Raw genomic sequence first — 18721 nt, forward strand, 5'->3', positions numbered from 1 at the left:
CAGTTGACTGGTGACTTTTTTTCCCCTGTTGGTGCTTTGACTTTGTAGCACTCCATGGCCTGTGACAAAATATGTATATTGGCTGCAGTTTACTGCAAATCGAAGTAATATACGTAATTATATTTCAATGGCATTCTGCTCTCATCTCTCTGTGGCACTGTGGGGCACAACAAACAAAGATTCCATTCTGCAGTAATTATAATTCTATGGACGCAACCACGGAATAGAATGGCATCTGAAGTCAAAATGTGTCCTTATGCATATTCCCTTTCTGACTCATTCCCTTGAGTGTGTTGTGCTTTGAAACCCACCGTCAGAAAACTAGGTTTAGATTAGAGACAGGCTGAAATTGAAATTGGTGTTCTTCGGGCAATATCCACTTATTGCTGTGCTGATTGTGATTGTTGAAGCTAGAGGCTCAGGGCTAGAGAAAGGTGAGGTGTTGGCCTGATGTAGGCTTGGAGGGGCAGCACCCTGGCTAGCGTTGGCACTGTGTGTCTCTATGTGTGTCTCAGTGAATGGGTTTTATACAGGGCACACACACAGCGGGTTTCTTCCTCTCAGCGAGACCCCACAAAAGGGCCATTGTGGCCCGAGTGCCACAGGCTTTACATAATGAGGACCCTTCAGTGGTCCAACCTCCTCTGCGCTCTCCTCTAGCCACCCTCAACGGTCAGCATGTAATGGTCTCCTTTCAGCATGGCTGGACAGGGCTGTGGATTGTGGTGTGGACATCCCTTCACTCTGACTGATAATATTCCACTCCCTGTGTGATACTGTAGTGCCCTCCCATTATGATGTATTATTGAATGAGGTTGCACAGTCTGCTTTGGTGCAGTATGTTTAGTTATCTAGGAAATGGGACTTCACTGGACATGCCAGTAGGATTCCATGCTCTGCAACCTTTGTGATGATGCTCAGACGGAGAGTTCAGCTCACTTCCTTGTGTTGTGTCTGTGTGGTTATGTGTTTCTTGGCAGCTCTTTGTTGGTGTGCTGCAGTCCTCTCTCAGACAGAAAGAAAGACAGACAACAGGCTGTATGGCCACTTCTCTCATATCTGCCTTTTGATCTAGTAGGTAGGAAACTGTTGGCAGGCAGCATGCTGAAGACTGCAGCGTGAGGAGACTGCAGTGTGAGGAGACTGCAGCGTGAGGAGACACGTGTTGTTTCCCTGTTATATATTAGCCTCTACTGTATGAGCGATTAGTCTGATATTACAGTGGGTAGAAGCCTCTAACTTTCTCTAGTCTAAATGATCCTTGCCTCAACTGTGCTAAAGTCTGTTACCACACTGTGTCCTGGTCTAGATATGGTGGGAGTCGGTGTTTATAAACAGTCATTCCAAAAGTGCAGGCCAAGGGCCCTAATCACTTTCATATGCAGAGCGAGGAGCTAGTAGGATGTCCCTCACTCCCGGCCAAAGGACATTGTGTCATTGGAGACCATCGATGGGAAGATAGCTCATGAATTAAGATAAGCATTTTCACAGCTGATCTGCAGACAGGCTATTAGTGTGTTGACTGGAGGAAGGAAGCTATTGCTTATGTTACAGGCTTTGTTTTTTTTTCCTTGATTTTGTTTTCTATTTGGAGGTTGGTTCTCTTTGGTTCAGTGCTATCCCGTATCCTTGGGACGTCCATACCCTAAACCCTAACCTTTACCCTTACCGTAACCATTTTACATTTCACCTTCAATGGGGTATGGATGTCCCAAGGATCCCAGATAGCACGGACTGTTCTGTATGGATTGGTATCATCCTCGTTGTTCAGGATGTGTTGCACCTGTTGTAGTCGTTAGTCAGAAGGTGTTTCACCAATGATGTACATTATATAACCTGGAAGCTTATACGAAACCCCGCTATGCCCTCCGACAAACCATCAAACAGGCAAAGCGTCAATACAGGACTAAGATCGAATCATTCTACACCGGCTCCGACGCTCGTCGGATGTGGCAGGGCTTGCAAACTATTACAGACTACAAAGGGAAACACATTCACGAGCTGCCCAGTGACACGAGCCTACCAGACGAGCTAAATAACTTCTATGCTTGCTTCGAGGCAAGTAACACTGAAACATGCATGATAGCATCAGCTGTTCCGGATGACTGTGTGATCACGCTCTCCGCAGCCGATGTTAGTAAGACAGGTCAACATTCACAAGGCCACAGGGCCAGACAGATTACCAGGACATGTACTCTGAGCATGTGCTGACCAACTGGCAAGTGTCTTCACTGACATTTTCAACCTCTCCCTGTATGAGTTTGTAATACCAACATGTGTCAAGCAGACCACCATAATCCCTGTGCCCAAGAACACTAAGGTAATCTGCTCGTAGCACTCACGTATGTAGCCATGAAATGCTTTGAAAGGTTGGTCATGGCTCACATCAACACCATTATCCCAGAAACCCTAGACCCACTCCAATTTGCATACCACACCAACAGATCCACAGATGATGCAATCTCTATTGTACTCTACACTGCCCTTTCACACCTGCACAAATGGAACAGCTATGTGAGAATGCTATTAATTGACTACAGCTCAGCGTTCAACACCATAGTGCCCTCAAAGCTCATCACTAAGCTATGGACTCTGGGACTAAATACCTCCCTCTGCAACTGGATCCTGGACTTCCTGACGGGCCACCCCCAGGTGGTAAGGGTAGGTAACAACACATCTGCCACGCTGATCCTCAACACGGTGGCCCCTCAGGGGTGCATGCTCAGTCCCCTCCTTTACTCCCTGTTCACTCATGACTGCACAACCGGGAACGACTCCAACACCATCATTAAGTTTGCCGATGACACAACAGTGGTAGGCCTCATCACCGACAACAACGATGAGACAGCCTATAGGGAGGAGGTCAGAGACCTGACCATGTGCTGCAAGGACAACAACCTCTCCCTCAACGTGTTCAAGACAAAGGAGATTATTCTCATCGACAGGGCTTTAGTAGAGCAGGTTGAGAGCTTCAAGTTCCTTGTGTTCCACATCACCAACAAACTAACATGGTCCAAGCACACCAAGATAGTCATGATGAAGGCACGACAAAACCTATTCCCCCTCAGGAGACTGAAAAGATTTGGTATGGGTCCTCAGATCCTCAAAAGGTTGCATGACTGCCTGGCATGGTAACTACAGAGGGTAGTGCGTACGGCCCAGTACATCACCGGGGCCAAGCTTCCTGCCATCCAGGACCTTAATATCAGATGGTGTCAGAGAAAGACCCTAAAAATGGTAGACTGTTCTCTCTGCTATTGCACAGCAAGCGGTACCGGAGCGCCAAGTCTAGGTGCAAGAGGCTTCTAAACAGCTTCTACCCCCAAGCCATAAGACTCCTGAACAGCTAATCACATGGCTACCCAGACTATTTGCATTGCCCTCCCCCTCCCCCTCTTCTACACTGCTGCTACTCTCTGTTTATTATCTATGCATAGTCACTTTATCCCTACCTACATGTACATATTACCACAATTACCTTGACTAACCTGTACCCCGCAACATTGACTCTGTACCGGTACCCCCTGTATTTATCCTCGTTATTGTTATGTTATTGTTATGTTATTACTGCTACTCTTTAATTATTTGTTATTCTTAACTCTTACTTTTAATTATTTTTTTTGGGGGGGAGGGATTCTTAAAACTGCATTGTTGGTTAAGGGCTTGTAAGTAAGCATTTCACTGGAAGGTCTACCTACACCTGTTGTATTCAGTGCATGTGACAAATAACATTTGATTTGATTTGATATAAACCCTTGATTGCTGATGCTATGTATTGGCCATTGAGAGGCTTAGAAGCCACCGGTCGGCCATACTGGTACTCCCCAGTAGGAGCAGTCTTCCATAGGAATGAATGGAATTGTACTGTATCTCAACTAAATGTTTCAAGGACATTTATTTAAGTATTGTTTTGTTGTAGTGGAGACAGTAACATTAGTAATCTCTATAATGTTTTTTTGTTAAATTATATATAGATTTTTTATGTTGTTTTTATTAGAGGTCGACCGAATATGATTTTTCAACGCCGATACCGATTATTGGAGGAACAAAAAAAGCCAATACCGATAATCTGACAATTTTTTAACATGTATTTGTAATAATGACAATGACAACAATTCTGAATGAACACTTATTTTAACTTAATATAATACATCAATAAAATCAATTTAGCCTCAAATAAATAATGAAACATGTTCAATTTGGTTTAAATAATGCAAAAACAAAGTGTTGGAGAAGAAAGTAAAAGTGCAATATGTGCCATGTAAGAAAGCTAACGTTTAAGTTCCTTGCTCAGAACATGAGAACATATGAAAGCTGGTGGTTCCTTTTCAATATTCCCAGGTAATATTCCCAGGTAAGAAGTTTTAGGTTGTAGTTATTATAGGAATTATAGGATTATTTCTCTCTATACCATTAGTATTTCATATACCTTGACTATTGGATGTTCTTATAGGCACTTTAGTATTGCCAGTGTAACAGTATAGCTTCTGTCCCTCTCCTCGATCCTACCTGAGCTCGAACCAGGAACACATCGACAACAGCTACCCTCAAAGCAGCATTACCCATGCAGAGCAATGGGAACAACTAAGTGTCAGAGCGAGTGACATTTGAAACGCTATTAGCGCGCACCCCGCTAACTAGCTAGCCATTTCACATCAGTTACACCAGCCTCATCTCTGGAGTTGATAGGCTTGAAGTCATAAACAGCGCACTGCTTGACACACAACGAAGAACTGCTGGCAAAACGCACGAAAGTGCTGTTTGAATGAATGTTTACGCGCCTGCTTCTGCCTACCACGGCACAGTCAGATACTTAGATACTTGTATGCTTGTACACGATAGATAATATCTAGTAATATCATCAACCATGTGTAGTTAACTAGTGATTATGATTGATTGTTTTTTATAAGATAAGTTTAACGCTAGCTAGCAACTTACCTTGGCTTACTGCATTCGCGTAACATGCAGTCTCCTTGTGGAGTGCAACGAGAGAGAGGCAGGTCATTAACTGTAAGGTTGCAAGATTGGATCCCCCGAGCTGACAAGGTGAAATTCTGTCATTCTGCCCCTGAACGAGGCAGTTAACCCACAGTTCCTAGGCTGTCATTGAAAATAAGAATGTGTTCTTAACTGACTTGCCTAGTTAAATAAAGGTATAAAAAAATAAAAATAAAAAATTGGCAAATCGGCGCCCAAAAATACAGATTTCCGATTGTTATGAAAATCGGCCATTCCGATTAATCGGTCGACCTCTAGTGTGAACCATGGCGTTTGCTGCCAACCAGGTTTCATTCCATGTGTTTCATGTGATTGTGATCTCACTCTGTGGTAGAGCTTGGACCAGACTGTGCCACCCATGGCTGCGAGGGCAACTGCTCAGTAACACACCAAGGGCCCAAGTGTTACTGCAAAATTGGCTATGAAGTCAGCCAGGATGGAAAGACATGCAATGGTATGACTCCTGAGTCCTGGACATGCACATGAAGTTACAGTAAACATATGACAACAGTCCCATGTCTGACTGACTGACTGACGGACTGACTATACTGACATTGCCCTGCCTGAATCCTCAGATTTCAACGAGTGCAGTGTGTACGGGACATGCAGTCAGACGTGCTCCAACAACGAGGGCTCCTACACCTGCAGCTGTGTGGAGGGCTACCTACTGCAGCCAGACAACCGCTCCTGCAAGGCCAAGAACGGTGAGACACACACACACACACACACACACACACACACACACACACACACACAGAGAAACAAACAAACAAACAAACATCAACATACTGTACAGACGTGTAGTCTACACTTGTCATAGACTAAAGCTAGACCAAGTAATAACTGTGTTTCAGTTGATTTGTTTTGTTTTGGTCCTGTCATGCTGTGTTATTATTGGAGGAATGAAATTTGTACGGCGTGACACATGCTGTTACAATTTAATTTACAAGGAAGAGATGTCAGAGCTATGTGACCTTTCTTCCCCTCTCCTTTCATCCCTCTCCTCTCACCATCATCCCTCTCCTTTTATCCCTCTCCTCTCACTATCATCCTTCTCATTTTATCCCTCTCCTCTCCTCTCACCATCATCCCTCTCCTTTTATCCCTCTCCTCTCACCATCATCCTTCTCATTTTATCCCTCTCCTCTCCTCTCACCATCATTCCTCTCCTTTTATCCCTCTCCTCTCCTCTCACCATCATCCCTCTCCTTTCATCCCTCTCCTCTCACCATCATCCATCTCCTTTTATCCCTCTCCTCTCACCATCATCCATCTCCTTTTATCCCTCTCCTATCACCATCATCCCTCTCCTTTAATCTCTATCCTCTCACCATCATCCCTCTCCTTTAATACCTCTCCTCTCACCATCATCCCTCTCCTTTAATCCCTTTCCTCTCCTCTCACCATCATCCCTCTCATTTTATCCCTCTCCTCTCACCATCATCCCTCTCCTTTAATCCCTTTCCTCTCCTCTCACCATCATCCCTCTCCTTTTATCCCTCTCCTCTTACCATCATCCCTCTCCTCTCACCATCCTCCCTCTCCTTTCATCCCTCTCCTCTCACCATCATCCCTCTCCTTTTATCCCTCTCCTCTCACCATCATCCTTCTCCTTTTATCCCTCTCCTCTCACCATCATCCCTCTCCTTTTATCCCTCTCCTCTCACCATCATCCCTCTCCTCTCACCATCATCCCTCTCCTTTCATCCCTGTCCTCTCCTCTCACCTTTATCCTTCTCCTCTCCCCATCATCCCTCTCCTCTCACCATCATCCCTCTCCTTTTATCCCTCTCCTCTCACCATCATCCCTCTCCTCTCACCATCATCCCTCTCCTTTTATCCCTCTCCTCTCACCATCATCCCTCTCCTTTTATCCCTCTCCTCTCACCATCATCCCTCTCCTCTCACCATCTTCCCTCTCCTTTTATCCCTCTCCTCTCACCATCATCCCTCTCCTTTTATCCCTCTCCTCTCCTCTCACCATCATCCCTCTCCTCAAACCATCTTCCCTCTCCTTTTATCCCTCTCCTCTCACCACCATCCCTCTCCTTTTATCCCTCTCCTCTCACCATCATCCCTCTCCTTTTATCCCTCTCCTCTCACCATCATCCCTCTCCTTTTATCCCTCTCCTCTCACCATCATCCCTCTCCTCTCACCATCATCCCTCTCCTTTTATCCCTCTCCTCTCACCATCATCCCTCTCCTTTTATCCCTCTCCTCTCACCATCATCCCTCTCCTTTTATCCCTCTCCTCTCACCATCATCCCTCTCCTCTCACCTTTATCCCTCTCCTCTCACCATCATCCCTCTCCTCTCACCATCATCCCTCTCCTTTTATCCCTCTTCTCTCACCATCATCCCTCTCCTTTTATCCCTCTCCTCTCCTCTCACCATCATCCCTCTCCTCTCACCATCTTCCCTCTCGACCTCTCCTTCTTTCTCTTCCCTTTTTCCCTCCCTCCCTTTCTCTCTCTCTCTCTCTCTCTCTCTCTCTCGCTCTCTCTCTCTCTCTCGCCTCCCTCCCCTTTCTCTCTCTCTCTCTCTCGCCTCCCTCCCTCCCTTTCTCCCCTCCCTTCCTCTCTCTCTCTCGCCTCCCTCCCTCCCTTTCTCCCCTCCCTTCCCCTCTCCCTCTCTCTCGCCTCCCTCCCTCCCTTTCTCCCCTCCCTTCCTCTCTCTCTCTCTCTCGCCTCCCTCCCTCCCTTTCTCCCCTCTCCTCTCTCTCTCTCCCTCGCCTCCCTCCCTCCCTCTCTCGCCTCCCTCCCTCCCTTCCTCTCTCTCTCTCTCTCGCCTCCCTCCCTCCCTTTCTCCCCTCCCTTCCTCTCTCTCTCTCTTGCCTCCCTCCCTCCCTTTCTCCCCTCCCTTCCTCTCTCTCTCTCTCGCCTCCCTTTCTCCCCTCCCTTCCTCTCTCTCTCTCTCTCTCTCTCGCCTCCCTCCCTCCCTTTCTCCCCTCCCTTCGTCTCTCTCTCTCTCTCTCTCTCTCTCGCCTCCCTCCCTCCCTTTCTCCCCTCCCTCTTTCAGATCCTGTGGAACAGCTGCCGGTGCTGCTGATCGCTAACCTCAATGACATCCGCTGTACGTCTCTGAGTGGCATGCCCACCCGCCTCCCGGCCATCAGCACCAAGAAGGTTAGAGCTCTTTTGGATTTCCTTATTATACTCACTGGACTCTAACCACACACTCACACGTACTACACTGACACACACGCACACACACACACACACACACACACACACACACACACACACACACACACACACACACACACGCACACACACACACACACACAGGGACACACACACACTTATATTGACGCCACACACAGTGATGCACATTCCTTCACACTCTTCACATACACTGCTGCTACTCTCTGTTTATTATCTATGCATAGTCACTTTATCCATACCTACATGTACATATTACCACAATTACCTTGACTAACCTGTACCCCGCAACATTGACTCTGTACCGGTACCCCCTGTATTTAGCCTCGTTATTGTTATGTTATTGCGTTACTATTTTTCCTTTAGTTTATTCAGCACATTTCTTTTTTTTTTCAATGCTCTGCATTGTTGGTTAAGGGCTTGTAAGTCAGCATTTAACTGTAATTTCACTACACCTGTTGTATTTGCCACATGTGACAAATACAATTGGATTTGATTTTAACAAAATGTAATCTAACTATCCACTCACCATATCCCTAGCTATCCCTATCCCTTACCTTAACCCCTACACCTGTACCACGTTGGAAATAAGAACTTTATAATGCTGATTATGTCTTATCCTCTGGGATTTGTACTTTTTAACTGTAAATTGAAACTGTTGTGAAGCATTTTTGGGTCTTTGAAAAGCGCTATATAAAACCCAAGCTATTATTATTATTGTTGAAAAACAGACCACTGCCATGGACTTCAACTACGCCCAGGAGACGGTGTGTTGGATCGACGTGGGCGACTCGTCCGCCAACACCCACCTGAAGTGTGCCTCCATCCCTGAGCTGAAGACTGTCAACGACATCAGGATAATTAACATCTCACTCAGCCTGCACCGTGAGTGGAGAAGAGACACACACACACACACACACACACACACACACACACACACACACACACACATCCACTGTTTGTCTACTGTTGTATTTGAGCTATTGCCTGTGTCTTCTGTCTGTGTTGGCCATTTGTCTTACATTGTTTGTTTTTTAATCCCCCGTCCCCACAGGAGGCCTTTTTCCTCTTGCCAGGCCCTCATTGTAAATAAGAATTTGTTCTAAATTATCTAGCCTGGTAAAATAAGAGCGGGGCAGGCCTTTTATTTTGAATCTCTGTAGACCAGGGGAATGGGGACACATCAGGCCCAGATGTCTCTGCCCTAGCCGGGTCTCCCACATGTCTGTGCTATCGTGCCATTGGTGTGACAATGACCATAGGAAGACAGCACAAACAGATCTGGGAACAGGCTATCTCTGTGCCACTGTGGAATAGCCCTGTAGCAGCATGGTTTAACATTGTTCAGTCATCCAACCTGGGGTTTGTCTTTGGAAGTGGCCAAACCTACCATGGGACTCATGGTCACAGAACCCTGGGACAGGCTATCATTAAGCTATAAGGCCATAGTGGGTGTGGGATATGGCCAATAGGGGCTGCTCTTAGGCACGACAGGGTGGGATGGGATAGGCTACCTACAGGGGGGTGGGGTGGGACAGGCTACCTACAGGGGGGTGGGATGGGACAGGCTACCTACAGGGGCGAGGGATGGGACAGACTAACTACAGGGGTGGGATGGGACAGGCACATTACAGGGGGGTGGGATGGGACAGGCACACTATAGGGGGGTGGGATGGGACAGGCTACCTACAGGGGCGAGGGATGGGACAGACTAACTACAGGGGTGGGATGGGACAGGCACATTACAGGGGGGTGGGATGGGACAGGCACACTATAGGGGGGTGGGATGGGACAGGCTAACTATATGTGGTTGGGATGGGACAGGCTACCTATAGGTGGTTAGAATTGGACAGGCTCCCTACAAGGGGGTGGGATGGGACAGTCTACCTATAGGGGGGTGGGATGGGAGAGGCTAACTATATGGGGGTGGGATGGGACAGACTAACTATATGTGGTTGGGATGGGACAGGCTAACTATATGTGGTTGGGATGGGACAGGCACACTACAGGGGGGTGGGATGGGACAGGCTACCTATATGTGGTTGGGATGGGACAGGCTGGCTACAAGAGGGTGGGATGGGAGAGGCTAACTATATGGGGGTGGGATGGGACAGGCTAACTATATGTGGTTGGGATGGGACAGGCTAGCTATATGTGGTTGGGATGGGACAGGCACACTACAGGGGAGTGGGATGGGACAGGCTACCTATATGTGGTTGGGATGGGACAGGCTGGCTACAAGAGGGTGGGATGGGAGAGGCTACCTATATGGGGGTGGGATGGGACAGGCTAACTATATGTGGTTGGGATGGGACAGGCTAACTATATGTGGTTGGGATGGGACAGGCACACTACAGGGGAGTGGGATGGGACAGGCTACCTATATGTGGTTGGGATGGGACAGGCTGGCTACAAGAGGGTGGGATGGGACAGGCTACCTACAGGGAGGTGGGATTGGACAGGCTGGCTACAAGTGGATGGGATGGGACAGGCTACCTACAGGGGGTGGGATGGGACAGGCTACCTATATGTGGTTGGGATGGGACAGGCTAACTACAAGGGGGTGGGATGGGACAGGCTAACTACAGGGGTGTGGGATGGGACAGGCTGACTACAAGGTGGTATGGGACAGGCTAACTACAGGGGGGTGGAATGGGACAGGCTGACTATATGTGGTTGGGATGGGACAGGCTACCTATAGGTGGTTAGAATGGGACAGGCTCCCTATAAGGGGGTGGGATGGGACAGGCTACCTATAGGTGGTTGGGATGGGACAGGCTCCCTACAAGGGGGTAGGATGGGACAGGCTACCTATAGGTGGTTGGGATGGGACAGGCTACCTATAGGGGGGTGGGATGGGAGAGGCTACCTATATGTGGTTGGGATGGGACAGGCTACCCATAGGTGGTTAGAATAGGACAGGCTCCCTACAAGGGGGTGGGATGGGACAGGCTAACTACAGTGCCTTGCGAAAGTATTCGGCCCCCTTGAACTTTGCAACCTTTTGCCACATTTCAGGCTTCAAACATAAAGATATAAAACTGTATTTTTTTGTGAAGAATCAACAACAAGTGGGACACAATCATGAAGTGGAACGACATTTATTGGATATTTCAAACTTTTTTAACAAATCAAAAACTGAAAAATTGGGCGTGCAAAATTATTCAGCCCCTTTACTTTCAGTGCAGCAAACTCTCTCCAGAAGTTCAGTGAGGATCTCTGAATGATCCAATGTTGACCTAAATGACTAATGATGATAAATACAATCCACCTGTGTGTAATCAAGTCTCCGTATAAATGCACCTGCACTGTGATAGTCTCAGAGGTCCGTTAAAAGCGCAGAGAGCATCATGAAGAACAAGGAACACACCAGGCAGGTCCGAGATACTGTTGTGAAGAAGTTTAAAGCCGGATTTGGATACAAAAAGATTTCCCAAGCTTTAAACATCCCAAGGAGCACTGTGCAAGCGATAATATTGAAATGGAAGGAGTATCAGACCACTGCAAATCTACCAAGACCTGGCCGTCCCTCTAAACTTTCAGCTCATACAAGGAGAAGACTGATCAGAGATGCAGCCAAGAGGCCCATGATCACTCTGGATGAACTGCAGAGATCTACAGCTGAGGTGGGAGACTCTGTCCATAGGACAACAATCAGTCGTATATTGCACAAATCTGGCCTTTATGGAAGAGTGGCAAGAAGAAAGCCATTTCTTAAAGATATCCATAAAAAGTGTTGTTTAAAGTTTGCCACAAGACACCTGGGAGACACACCAAACATGTGGAAGAAGGTGCTCTGGTCAGATGAAACCAAAATTGAACTTTTTGGCAACAATGCAAAATGTTATGTTTGGCGTAAAAGCAACACAGCTGAACACACCATCCCCACTGTCAAACATGGTGGTGGCAGCATCATGGTTTGGGCCTGCTTTTCTTCAGCAGGGACAGGGAAGATGGTTAAAATTGATGGGAAGATGGATGGAGCCAAATACAGGACCATTCTGGAAGAAAACCTGATGGAGTCTGCAAAAGACCTGAGACTGGGACGGAGATTTGTCTTCCAACAAGACAATGATCCAAAACATAAAGCAAAATCTACAATGGAATGGTTCAAAAATAAACATATCCAGGTGTTAGAATGGCCAAGTCAAAGTCCAGACCTGAATCCAATCGAGAATCTGTGGAAAGAACTGAAAACTGCTGTTCACAAATGCTCTCCATCCAACCTCACTGAGCTCGAGCTGGTTTGCAAGGAGGAATGGGAAAAAATGTCAGTCTCTTGATGTGCAAAACTGATAGAGACATACCCCAAGCGACTTACAGCTGTAATCGCAGCAAAAGGTGGCGCTACAAAGTATTAACTTAAGGGGCTGAATAATTTTGCACGCCCAATTTTTCAGTTTTTGATTTGTTAAAAAAGTTTGAAATATCCAATAAATGTCGTTCCACTTCATGATTGTGTCCCAATTGTTGTTGATTCTTCACAAAAAATACAGTTTTATATCTTTATGTTTGAAGCCTGAAATGTGGCAAAAGGTCGCAAAGTTCAAGGGGGTCGAATACTTTCGCAAGGCACTGTATATGTGGTTGGGATGGGACAGGCACACTACAGGGGGGTGGGATGGGACAGGCTACCTATATGTGGTTGGGATGGGACAGGCTGGCGACAAGAGGGTGGGATGGGACAGGCTACCTACAGGGGGGTGGGATGGGACAGGCTGGCTACAAGTGGGTGGGATGGGACAGGCTACCCACAGGGGGTGGGATGGGACAGGCTAACTATATGTGGTTGCGATGGGACAGGCTAACTACAAGGGGTTGGGATGGGACAGGCTAACTACAGGGGCGTGGGATGGGACAGGCTAACTATAGGGGGTGGGATGGGACAGGCTACCTACAGGTGGTGGGATGGGACAGGCACACTACAGGGGGTGGGATGGGACAGGCTAGTTATATGTGGTTGGGATGGGACAGGCTGGCTACAAGTGGGTGGGATGGGACAGGCTACCTACAGGGGGGTGGGATGGGACAGGCTGACTACAAGGTGGTATGGGACAGGCTAACTACAGGGGGTGGGATGGGACAGGCTGACTACAGGGGGGTGGGATGGGACAGGCTGACTACAAGGTGGGATGGGACAGGCTAACTATAGGTGGTTGGGATGGGACAGGCTGACTACAAGGTGGGATGGGACAGGCTAACTATAGGTGGTTGGGATGGGACAGGCAAACTACAAGGGGGTGGGATGGGACAGGCAAACTATAGGGGGGTGGAATGGAACAGGCAAACTACTGGGGGGTGGAATGGGACAGGCTACCTACAGGGGGGTGGGATGGGACAGGCTAGGTCTCTCTGTGGAACTGCCCCTCCACACTCCCTACCCAACCGCTTTCTCACAGATAGACTCTCATTGTCAGAGACTAGCCCTTGCTCGGGTAGTCAGCTGGAAGAAACCAAGAGGGTCGAACCACAGCCTCCAAAATAACACTACTAGCATTTAATTCAAACCCAGCTATTTTTCCTCATTCTGCTGTCAATCTTCTCAGCCAGCCATTTAGCCAGTGAGTCTGGCAGCCAGTCAGTCAGCTAGCTATTCAGCCAGTCAGCCAGAGAGTCAGGCAGTCAGTCAGTGCTCAGACAGAGAGAGTGTGTGTTGTCAGTCTTTCCCATGGACAAGTGTTACCCTTTCTACACTACCATACCGATTCCAACTGTATTTTGCTGGGCTGTCTCTGATTAACCTTGTCATTTTAAGCACGGTTCCAGCAACTAGCAACCTGCACCGCCTGGCTTAGCTTGGTTCGGCTTGGCTCAACTCAGTTGTGTGAAAAGGGTATACGAATGAGGCAGGGTTGTTAGTCAGGGTTGGGGCATGTCAGGTCACCAAGCAGGCTGTGGGTTGGTGGAGAGGGTTAATCTCTTTCTCTCCCACTGGGTGGGCTGGGCTAATGGGCTGTGTTTGGGTCAGTTCAGCGCCAATATTTTTTCTGTCTGTCTCGCTGTCTCTCTCCTTCTCTCCCTCTCCTCTCCCCTCCCCTCTTTCTCTCAAAGTATGTCACTCCATTCAAGTGGTGGACAACCCTCTAGACTAGCCAATGTAACACCATGACAGGAACTCCTAAATTACAATGTGGCTCTTGTTTAGTCTCCTCTCTCTCTCTCGCTCTCCCTGTCTCTCTTGCTAACACTCTGTCTCTCTCTCTCTGTCTCTCACTCTAATTCTCTCTCGCTCTCTCTCGCTCTCTCTCTCTGTCTCTAACTCGCTCTCTCTCTCTCTCTCTCTCTCACTTTAATTCTCTCTCTGTCTCTCTCTAACTCTGTCTCTCTCTCTCTCTCTCTCTCTCTCTCTCTCTCTCTCTCTCTCTCAATTCAGCTCAATTCAAGGGGCTTCATTGGCATGGGAAACGTGTTAACATTGCCAAAACAAGTGAGGTAGAAAATATACAAAAGTGAAATAAACAATAAAAGTTAACAGTAAACATTACAGATACAGAAGTTTTAAAACAACAAAGACATTACAAATGTCATATTACGTATATATACAGTGTTGTAACGATGTACAAATGGTTAAGGGTACACAAGGGAAAATAAATAAGCATAAATATGGGTTGTATTTACAATGGTGTTTGTTCTTCACTGGTTGCCCTTTTCTTGTGGCAACAGGTCACAAATCTTGCTGCTGTGATTGCCATTGTGGTATTTCACCCAGTAGATATGGGAGTTTATCAAAATTAGGTTTGTTTTCAAATTCTTTGTGGATCTGTGTAATCTGAGGGAAATGTGTGTCTCTAATATGGTCATACATTGGGGAGGAGGTTAGGAAGTGCAGCTCAGTTTCCATCTCATTTTGTGGGCAGTGAGCACAAAGCCTGTCTTCTCTTGAGAGCCATGTCTGCCTACGGCGGCCTTTCTCAATAGCAAGGCTATGCTCACTGAGTCTGTACATAGTCAAAGCTTTCCTTAAGTTTGGGTCAGTCACAGTGGTCAGGTATTCTGCCACTGTGTACTCTCTGTTTAGGGCCAAATAGCATTTTTGCTCTGTTTGCTCTGTTTTTTTGTTAATTCTTTCCAATGTGTCAAGTAATTATCTTTTTGTTTTCTCATGATTTGGTTGGGTCAAATTGTGTTGCTAATTGTGTTGCCTTCTCTCTCGAACTCTCTTGCTCTCCTCTCAATTCTATTCAATTCAATTGAAGGGCTTTATTGGCATGAGAAACATATGTTAACATTGCCAAAGCAAGTGAAGTAGATAATAATTAACGGTAAACATTACGCTCACAAAAGTTCCAAAATAATAAAAACATCTCTCTGCCTGTATCACCCAAATACTAACAGTGCTTTGAGAAAGTATTCACCACCCTTGGCATTTTGCCTATTTTGTTGCCTTACAACATGGAATTAAAATATATTTTGAGGGGCTTGTATCATTTCATTTACACAACATGCCTACCACTTAGAAGATGATAAATATTTTAATTTTTTATTTTTAAACAAACTAGAAGAAAAAAAGAAAAAAAGAAAACTTGAGTGTGCATAACTATTCACCCCCCAAAGGCAATACTTTGTAGAGCCACCTTTTGCAGCACATATAAGCTTGGCACATCTAGCCACTAGGATTTTTGCCCATTCTTCAAGGCAAAACTGATCCAGCTCCTTCAAGTTGGATGGGTTCCGCTGGTGTACAGCAATCTTTAAGTCATACCACAGATTCTCAATTGGATTGAGGTCTGGGCTTTGACTAGGCCATTCCAAGACATTTAAATGTTTCCCCTTAAACCACTTGAGTTTTGCTTTAGCAGTGTGCTTAGTGTCAATGTTCTGATGGAAGGTGAACCTCCGTCCCAGTCTCAAATCTCTGGAAGTATTTAGCACCATCCATGATTCCTTCAATTCTGACCAGTTTCCCACTCCCTGCCGATGAAAAACATCCCCACAGCATGATGCTGCCACCACCATGCTTCACTGTGGGGATGGTGTTCTCGGGGTGAAGTGAGTTGTTGGGTTAGTGCCAGACATTTTCCTTGATGGCCAAAAGGTACATTTTAGTCTCATCTGACCAGAGTACCATCTTCCATATGTTTGGGGAGTCCCCCCACGTGCCTTTTGGCAAACACGAAACGTGTTTGCTTATTTTTTTCTTTAAGTTATGGCTCTTTTCTGGCCACTCCTCCGTAAAGCCCAGCTCTGTGGAGTGTACGGCTTAAAGTGGTCCTATAGACAGATACTCCAATCTCTGCTGTGGATCTTTGCATCTCCTTCAGGGTTATCTTTGGTCTCTTTGTTGCCACTCTGATTAATGCCCTCCTTGCCTGGTCCGTGATTTTTGGTGGGCGGCCCTCTCTTAATGGTTAATGGTGCTCCGTGGGATGTTCAAAGTTTCTTATATTTTTTTATAACCCAACCCTGATCTGTACTTCTCCACAACTTTGTCCCTGACCTGTTTGGAGAGCTCATTGGTCTTCATGGTGCTGCTTGCTTGGTGGTGGCCCTTGCTTAGTGGTGTTGCAGATTCTGGGGCCTTTCAGAACAGGTGTATATATACCCTGAGATCATGTGACACTTAGATTGCACACATGTGGACATTGGTTGCACCAGATCTTATTTAGGGGCTTCATAGCAAAGGGAGTGCATACATATGCACGTACCACTTTTCCGGTTTTTAAAAAAAGAATAATTTTGAAACAAGTAAAAAAATGTAATCTTTAATTTCACCAATTTTGAATATTTTGTGTATGTCCATTACATGAAATCCAAATAAAAATATATTTAAATTACAGGTTGTAGTGCAACAAAATAGGAAAATGCCAAAGGGGGTGAATACTTTTGCAAGGCACTGTAACCTCTTTTCTGTATCCCACCAGATGTGGAGCAGATGGCTATTGACTGGCTGACAGGAAACTTCTACTTTGAGGACAACGTGGACGATCGTATATTTGTGTGCAATGTCGACGGCCAGACGTGTGTCACTCTGCTGGATCAGGAGCTCTACAACCCTAAAGGCATCGCCCTGGACCCCCTCATGGGGTGAGCACTACCCCGATAACAACCCCAGAGACCCCTAAGAAGTGCCCTGAGATGCTTTCTTGTGTACTTCCCCTTGGTCCTTCTGGTCTGGTGACTGCCCACCCAGCTCTTAGTCAGTCAGTTGACTGCCCACCCAGCCCTTAGTCAGTCAGGTGACTGCCCACCCAGCCCTTAGTCAGTCAGGTGACTGCCCACCCAGCCCTTAGTCAGTCAGGTGACTGCCCACCCAGCCCTTAGTCAGTCAGGTGACTGTCCACCCAGCTCTTAGTCAGTCAGGTGACTGCCCACCCAGCCCTTAGTCAGTCAGGTGACTGCCTACCCAGCTCTTAGTCAGTCAGGTGACTGCCCACCCAGCCCTTCGTTAGTCAGGTGACTGCCCACCCTGCCCTTAGTCAGTCAGTTGACTGCCCATCCAGCCCTTAGTCAGTCAGTTGACTGCCCACCCAGCCCTTAGTCAGTCAGGTGACTGCCCACCCAGCCCTTAGTCAGTCAGAACACTTCCTCCTCTAAGACATACACACACATGCAACATGCATGATCACTTACCCTTGTTGATGCTGGCACGTCAAAATGGTTTGGTGCGTCTTGAATGTGAGGGGTCAAATATAAATTGAAGAAGTACATTATAATGCGGTCAGTCCTCCCTTTCCTCAATTTAATATCCCCACACACTCCTCTACCTCCCGTCGCTCCTCTACCTCCCGTCGCTCCTCTACCTCCCTTCGCTCCTCTACCTCCCTTCGCTCCTTTACCTCCCTTCACTCCTCTACCTCCCTTCACTCCTCTACCTCCCTTCGCTCCTCTACCTCCCTTCGCTCCTCTACCTCCCTTCGCTCCTTTACCTCCCTTCACTCCTCTACCTCCCTTCGCTCCTTTACCCCCCCTTGCTTTTCTACCTCCCTTCGCTCCTCTACCTCCCTTTGCTCCTCTACCCCCCCCCCTTGCTTTTCTACCTCCCTTCGCTCCTCTACCTCCCTTCGCTCCTCTACCTCCCTTCGCTCCTCTACCTCCCTTCGCTCCTCTACCCCCCCTTGCTTTTCTACCTCCCCTCACTCCTCTACCTACCCTCGCTCCTCTACCTCCCTTCGCTCCTCTACCTCCCATCGCTCCTCTACCTCCTTTCGCTCCTCTACCTCCCTTCGCTCCTCTACCTCCCTTTGCTTTTCTACCTCCCCTCACTCCTCTACCTACCCTCGCTCCTCTACCTCCCTTCGCTCCTCTACCTCCCATCGCTCCTCTACCTCCCCTCGCTCCTCTACCTCCCCTCGCTCCTCTACCTCCCATCGCTCCTCTACCTCCCTTTGCTTTTCTACCTCCCCTCGCTCCTCTACCTCCCCTTGCTCCTCTACCTGCCCTCGCTCCTCTACCTCCCATCGCTCCTCTACCTCCCCTCGCTCCTCTACCTCCCCTCGCTCCTCTACCTCCCCTTGCTCCTCTACCTCCCCTCGCTCCTCTACCTCCCCTTGCTCCTCTACCTGCCCTCGCTCCTCTACCTCCCATCGCTCCTCTGCCTCCCCTTGCTCCTCTACCTGCCCTC

General features: G+C 47.5%; 1 protein-coding gene across 1 annotated transcript in view; it reads left to right on the top strand.

Moving 5' to 3' along the window:
- Positions 1-18721, top strand: part of LOC139416822 (low-density lipoprotein receptor-related protein 1-like) — a 217526-nt gene that overhangs the window by 68652 nt on the left and 130153 nt on the right. Inside the window, exons 4-8 of the mRNA XM_071165909.1 lie at positions 5333-5452; positions 5574-5702; positions 8018-8124; positions 8892-9045; positions 17022-17184. Coding sequence (XP_071022010.1) covers positions 5333-5452; positions 5574-5702; positions 8018-8124; positions 8892-9045; positions 17022-17184 — 673 coding nt within the window. The remainder of the gene's footprint in view (positions 1-5332; positions 5453-5573; positions 5703-8017; positions 8125-8891; positions 9046-17021; positions 17185-18721) is intronic.

This window comes from Oncorhynchus clarkii, chromosome 9, assembly GCF_045791955.1.
Source record: "Oncorhynchus clarkii lewisi isolate Uvic-CL-2024 chromosome 9, UVic_Ocla_1.0, whole genome shotgun sequence".
NCBI classification, from domain to species: Eukaryota; Metazoa; Chordata; class Actinopteri; order Salmoniformes; family Salmonidae; genus Oncorhynchus; species Oncorhynchus clarkii.